Source organism: Cydia pomonella, chromosome 21, assembly GCF_033807575.1.
Source record: "Cydia pomonella isolate Wapato2018A chromosome 21, ilCydPomo1, whole genome shotgun sequence".
Lineage (NCBI taxonomy): Eukaryota > Metazoa > Arthropoda > Insecta > Lepidoptera > Tortricidae > Cydia > Cydia pomonella.
The window spans coordinates 5,803,576-5,810,708 of record NC_084723.1 but is presented as its reverse complement, the minus strand read 5'-3'; the positions used below and the strand labels follow the sequence as shown (position 1 = coordinate 5,810,708).

The 7,133-nt window shown below is 39.7% G+C and overlaps 1 protein-coding gene across 1 annotated transcript; it reads right to left on the bottom strand.

Moving 5' to 3' along the window:
- Positions 1 to 3,980: 3,980 nt before the first annotated feature.
- Positions 3,981 to 6,279, bottom strand: LOC133529886 (uncharacterized). Its single transcript, XM_061867688.1, has 2 exons — positions 4,182 to 6,279; positions 3,981 to 3,991 (listed from the first exon to the last, which is right to left on the bottom strand). Exons 1-2 carry the CDS (start codon positions 6,277 to 6,279, stop codon positions 3,981 to 3,983), a joined length of 2,109 nt encoding a protein of 702 aa, XP_061723672.1.
- Between the last annotated feature and the right edge of the window lie 854 nt (positions 6,280 to 7,133).

The window sequence follows — 7,133 nt, the reverse complement described above, 5'->3', positions numbered from 1 at the left end:
TCATATGCAAAAATATCGAACATTGAATATTTTTGGCTATTAAAGACAAAGTATTTTTTACATGTCAAATATTGTAAAAGATATTACATCGTAGTGAGAGTAAAAGAGGAAAATCTCCGCAATTTGCGAATTTCGGTTTTTGCGGTAGGCCCCCTGATATATGGTGAAACGGAAAAATAAGAACCAATTACATCCACACTTCCCGATATCTAACCCGAATGTGCCAATTACATCCACACGCTCGCTATTGCCCGGTGTCAGGCCCGACGTCGGGCCCGCGAAAGAGTATTTTTCCGTTTCACCAAATATCAGCACCTCTTTTACAATATTCGACATGTAAAATTTGTAATTTTATCAAAAAGGAATATGAATAAAAATACTTTGTTTTTAATTGCCAAAAATGTGCAATGTTTGATATTTTTGCATATGAAGCATTTTTTACATTTCAAACATTGTTAACGATGTGCTGATATTCCGTGAAACGGAAAACGATTATTAGGCCCGACATTGGGACTGATTTCGGGCGCGATATCGGGAAGTGTGGATGTAATTGGCCCATTTGCACCAGCTAAAGGCCAGTCGAGACGGGATGATCAATTCGATCAGGAAAAAAATTGGCGTCAATCTCATCTAATGTCCACAATTTAATCAGCAATTTTAGATTTATGATGAGATTACATACAATAAACAAATAAATATGTTTATTAACCGAATATGACTACCAATACCCGCCGGCTTTGAGGAGAGTTAAACTTTAGTTATAGCCGGTCGAACAACTTTGTCAGTAGAAAAAGGCGCGAAATTCTAATTTTCTATGGGCGATTAATTTTCGCACCTACATTTTAATTTACCACTTTTTCTACTGACGGAAATGGCTTGACAGATTTTATAGAGTCAAACCAAGATAAGTTGGCAGCAGGGGGGCGACACTTAGAAACGTAGTTAACATTAGTAAAGATGGCGGCGGTTTCTATTAATGGCATCCGATAACCTACTTTTGCGTAAAGTTGACTACCGATTGTGCAAGTGAACCTTTCTGAACGTAGTACTATTATTTATTCTGTGATTTCGTTAGCTGCTTCTATCGCACGAATGTGCAAGAGTAATAGAGAACGCAGTTTTTTTCGTGTTTCGCGGTAGGCCCTCTGTAGCCGTCGCGTAGGTCTACACATTCCGGTTTTGCAGCTACCCTCAACCCCACCTTCACACTCTATCACATGTTTTGTATGCAAGTTAGTCTGTCGTCGACGTCGCGGCCGATCGCCTTCGATTTTACCAGTGATAACCAACTTTCCCAGTTTATCACTGTCTTTCCTGGCAATGTGACCAAAATACTCAAGCACTTTGCGTAGGTAGTTAATATATGTACCTACGTTAAGCAGATGGTAGACATTCATCTCGCATCGATACATTAGTACGGGTACGGCGCGCTGTTCAATGTCTATTATAATATGTATTGCCATTGGCATATGCTGCATATGCCCATATGCAGTAAGGAGCTGTTACGCAAGTGTGCTAGGAATGTGTATTCTCGCCTTTAACAAGAGAGGGCCACCAAATATCGAAATTTGAAAATTCTCTATGATTCTTAATGTATGCATTGAATTTTAATTTCTAAATTTATGGTGAGTACATCAAGTTAGCGTCCAAGTACTTAGTGTATGAGGAAGGAAAGTACATCAAAAAAGTTTTGCTTCATCAAGCGTCGAACTTCAAAATAAAGAATGTTTAGGGTTGGCAACTCATCAAGCTCATACAGGGTTGACAAAATTTAAGAGTTATTTAAATAGGCGCATTGTATTCCTGATTTGATGTAACCGAATCACCTACCTTTTGGTTATTATGACACCCCTAGTCACGATTTTAGTTCCTGGGTGCACGACAATAGTGTCGAATTGCCAGCGGAAGCGCGAAATGTTTATATTTAAAACAATTATATTGTTATAATTAAATAGTAAAATATTTATTTAATACTCCAAAATGCATTCTGATCAAAAATTCAAACTAGAAATAAACCTAAAAATTAAATTAATTATAACAAACTTGTTTAATTTTCCGTCCGTGTTGTTCACATTCAACGAAAACGCAAATGCAATTTTTCAACACAATTTTATTTGCCAAAAAAAAGGACCTTGATAAAAAAAACACAATCTTGTTATATATAATTACTAACAGAATGTCGTTCGCTAGTTTGTAGTCAGTACAACGACATCTAGCAGGGAATTAGGACATCAAGAAAAATATAATAATGTTTGTATATTTTATAATAACATGTCGTTAGCCAGTTTGCCGTGGGGACAGCGACCTCTAGCGAACAATTAGGGCAAGTATATACGTTGTACACACCAGTTTGCGGCCAGTACAGTGACATCTAGCACAGAATCTTATTACTAAACTAACATTAATCTAAACACTTTAACATTCCGCCCACCAAGGACAGAATGTCCTTCTTTAGAGAGACCGCCCACCGTGACGGTCTTCTTTTGGGGTACAAAAATATTTAGTTTATTTAACAAATTATATTTTAAATGTTGGAAACATGCGGGATGAAATCAGTTAACTAGAAAGAGGTAATATACACAATTTAGAGGTAGGTCGTTTAATTATGGAGTTCCCACATTTCAAAGACACGACCCTGGTCAGGTTATCTGACCCGGGGAACTTCTGAACGATTCTACCAAATAGCCATTTGGTTGGCGGCAAATCATCCTCCTTCACCAAAACGATATCCCCAATTTCTGGCTCAGGAGTTTTGAACGCCCATTTATAGCGATGCAAAAGATGAACTAAATATTCACTCGACCATCTGCGCCAAAAGCGTTGCAGCATTCTCTGAGTCAACTGCCATCGTTTTAAGGAACTGATATTGGACTCTTCATAGTTTACTTCTGGTATTGTTACTAGAGCCTCTCCAACAAGAAAGTGGCCGGGAGTCAATGGACTTGGCTCATTGGGATTGCTAGGCAGCACTGATATAGGCCTAGAATTCAAGCAAGCCTCAACTTGGCTGAGAAGAGTAGCCATCTCTTCATATGTTAGAGTTGATTCACCAATGACTCGTTTTATATGAAATTTGGTGGATTTTATCCCCGCCTCCCATAATCCGCCAAAGTTAGGCGCTCGAGGTGGTATGAAATGCCACGTTGTTCCTTGCGTGGCCAAGGCTTTCGATATTTCTTGAACCATGGTTGATTGTTCTGACTGAAATAAGTATCTTAACTCTTTGGAGGCACCCACAAAATTCGTGCCATTATCACTATAGAGTTCAGCACAATAGCCACGACGCGCAACGAAGCGTTTGAACGTCTCGATGAATCCTCTAGAAGTTAAGTCACTAACAACATCAATATGCACGGCCTTGGTTACCATGCATACAAAAAGACAGATATATGCCTTATAAGCCTTGTGACCTCTGCCTTTGGATGTCCTTAATTGAATAGGTCCGGCATAATCTACACCGCTCCGGTAAAAGGGTCTAGCTGGGGTAATTCTAACTCGTGGTAAGGAACCCATCAGTTGGGTTTGTATCTTTGCCTTGTTTCTTACACATGTAATGCATTTATGTACGTAGGTTTTCACTAGATTTTTTGCACCCATGATGCAATATGCAGCCCGTAGGTAATTAAGCATTAGCCTCTCCCCCCCGTGCAGAGTTTTACTATGTGCATCGGCAACTAATAATTTTGATAAGGGTGAAGAATGTGGCAGCAGAATTGGATGTTTGATATTCTCTTCTTCATCCAATTTTGCTAACCTGCCTCCCACTCTAAGCACTCCCTTGACATCTAAGAATGGCGTAAATGACAAAATTTTCGAAGTCTTAGTTTTAATACAACCATGTTTCTCTATTTCGGAAATTTCTGGTTTAAATTCATTATTTTGAGCTATTTTAATGCAGGTGCTTAACGCTTCGTTTATTTCGGACGCGCTTAAATGATTACTTTGCCCTCTCAATGTCTCTGATATCTTAGTTCTTGATCTCACAAATCTCCTGCAATAAGCTATTACTCTTATCAGTTTTTGAAGTGACGAATACTTACTAAGTATACATTCATCTAATAAATGCTGAGTGTGATGAGATTTAATAGTTTCCTCCAGGTGTGTTTCGTTGTCAGTTGGCTTGGTGTATATAATAACCTTTTGTTGTAAGAACTGAGGACCATTTTGCCATAAAGAATTACCGATTAGTTCTGCTGGACGAATTCCACGAGATGCACAATCCGCTGGATTCTCCTTCGTCGCAACATGAGACCACTGAGAGGGCTCAAGCAGACACAGAATTTCGGAAACTCTGTTGGCCACGAATGTCTTCCAGTGGCTGGGGTGCTTATTTAGCCATGCAAGAACGACGGTTGAATCCGTCCAGGCTCTCAGGTTGCACTTCGAAACATTTAACACCTTTGAGACCTCCATTAACAGTTTAGTTAGCAGAACGGCACCGCATAGTTCTAAGCGCGGTATGCTGACTTGTTTTACTGGAGCAACTCGGGTTTTGGCTGCAACCAGCTGAACTTTAATATCCCCCGATCCACTGATAACTCGAAGATACACTGCAGCAGCAAATGCGAGTTTAGAAGCATCTGAAAACCCATGCAACTCCACTCGGGCATCACCTGCTTGAGTGTTAAGCCATCGCGGAATGATAAAGCCGGACAGTTGACTCAATTCCTCCCGGTAAGTATACCAATCATGTAATATTTCTCTTGTTGGTTCTTCGTCCCATCCTGTACCAGCTAACCATAACCGCTGTATAAATATTTTTGCTTTTATAACACATGGGGCGATCCAACCCAAAGGATCGAAAAGTCGTGCGACGTCTGATACAATCTTCCTTTTTGTTACAGGAGCAGATACAGGAGGCAGCGTGACTGAGTACTGAAACTCATCCTTCGTTTTATTCCAGGTAAGTCCTAAAATCTTTACTATATTACCTTGTTTTAATTCCAGATTCTTTTCTTCCCTTTCCAGCACTCTTTCTCCCTTCTCATATAAATCTATAGTTCTCTGTACATCTTCCTTATTACTTGCCCACTTTTGCAAAATAAAACCTCCTTTCTTAAGTAGAGCCTTCATTTCTTTATAAAGTTCTATACCCTCTTCTATGGTTTCACATCCTGTCATTAAGTCATCCATATAAAAACTATCAGCAACTCTCTTTGCTGCCATTGGATGCTCGCTCGCATGGTCAATGGCGACCTGATTAAGTGCTTTAACGGCAAGATATGGTGCTGACGCTGTTCCAAACGTAACTGTTAGCAACTTATAATCTTGTATTTCTTCGGTTTGATTATCTCTCCATACAATGCGTTGATAGTCAGCGTCCTGATCAGTCACTCTTACCATGCGATACATCTTCACGATGTCTGCAATCAGACATACGGGATGTATTCTCCATTGCATAATGAGATGACGCAACTCCGGCTGTAGCGTAGGTCCAATCATTAAACTATCGTTTAAGGATATACCTTTCTCATTTTTGCAGGACGCGTCGAAGACCACCCGGACCTTGCTAGTTGACTTGTCCTCCCTGATGACAGCGTGGTGGGGTAAATACACGCACTGCTTTTCACTTTCTCTAGCCGCAGGAACTAATATCATGTGGTCCAACTGTAAGTATTCTTTCACAACTGCTGTATACTTCTCTTTTAAATTATTGTCTTTAGCAAATTTCCTTTCCAGTGACTTTAACCTCTTAATAGCAATTTCTCTTGAATTTCCTTCTTTACAGGCTGGATTCTCATCACGAAATGGTAATTTAACCACATATCTGCCAAGGTTGTCTCGTGTAGTCGTTGCTGAAAAGATGTCTTCACATCGCTGCTCTTCGGTCGTCAACATCTTTTTTGAGGTTAATAAAGGTTCTGATTCCATCTCCCAAAACTGTTTTATTATTTCGTTGTCCGTATCCACTTGTGCATGTAATACAATTTTCTTTTCGTTATTATCTGCTGAGCCTCCAGACAAAATCCATCCTAAACTAGTACACTGTGCTATTGGAGTTCCAATAGGACCCTTCTTTACACCCTCCTGCAGTATCTGGGCATATACCGCTGCTCCCAATAAAATATCAACTTTACTTGGTGTGCCGTAACCGGGGTCAGCCAGAACCAAATTCTCTAAATGTGGCCATTCCGACGCGTCCACCTTGCGTGCAGGGAGATTCGTTGTGATTTTTGGTAACACGTATGCCTTTAACTGTACATTGAAATCCGGATTTATCAACGATTTGAGTTTCAATAATACCATGTAACTTGTCGTTACTGACGCTTCTTCTAGCATCGTTATTGTGGACTTGATGGGAATCTTTTTTAGGCCTAACCCTTGTACTGTAGCCTCTGTGATAAATGAGGATTCAGACCCTTGATCTATGAAAGCTCTATAAATTTGAAATTGACCTGTCTTAGATTCGGCTTTCACCAAAGCCGTAGCTAAGAGAACTTGGCGATTAACCTTTCCTTTAGCGAATAGAGTTACTTGTGGTGATTGCGACGTAATATCGTTAGATGCACTACCAGACTCAGCCTTTTTCTCAACAATTTCCTCACAGGACGCTGCAACTGCTTGGTCTACGTCCCTTACATGAGCAGTTGAGGTTGAACCCCCCTTCGGATGAAGGAGTGAATGATGCCGTTTGTTACAAATGCGACAATTCATGGTATTTTGGCAGAACCGTACAGAATGATTGGCCCCTAAACAATTATAACATATACGATTGTTTGCTACAAATTCGTGTCTTTTTTCATAATCTTCTGCAGCGAATTTTTTACAGAAACATAATTTATGATTGTCACTACAAAATTCACACACTACGTTTACAGAATCATTAGCATAAAACGTTTTTGAACTGGTCGCATTCGAAGTTGACGGCCTAACATACATGTTTTTCCCTTTACTTCCAGGTTCAAGAAACTCTAAAGCTCGATACCTACTAGTCAAAAAATCTTTGAATTGTGTGAATGTGGGCAAATCATTTGGGGTTACATTCGACGTGACACTTAATTCCCACTGCTTTCGAGATTCTGGGTCCAATTTTGATGATAATAAATATATAACAATAATATCCCAAGTAGATACATCAATCCCTAAATTAGTTAAGGCGCTCAAGCAATCAGAAGACGTATCCAAAATTTCCT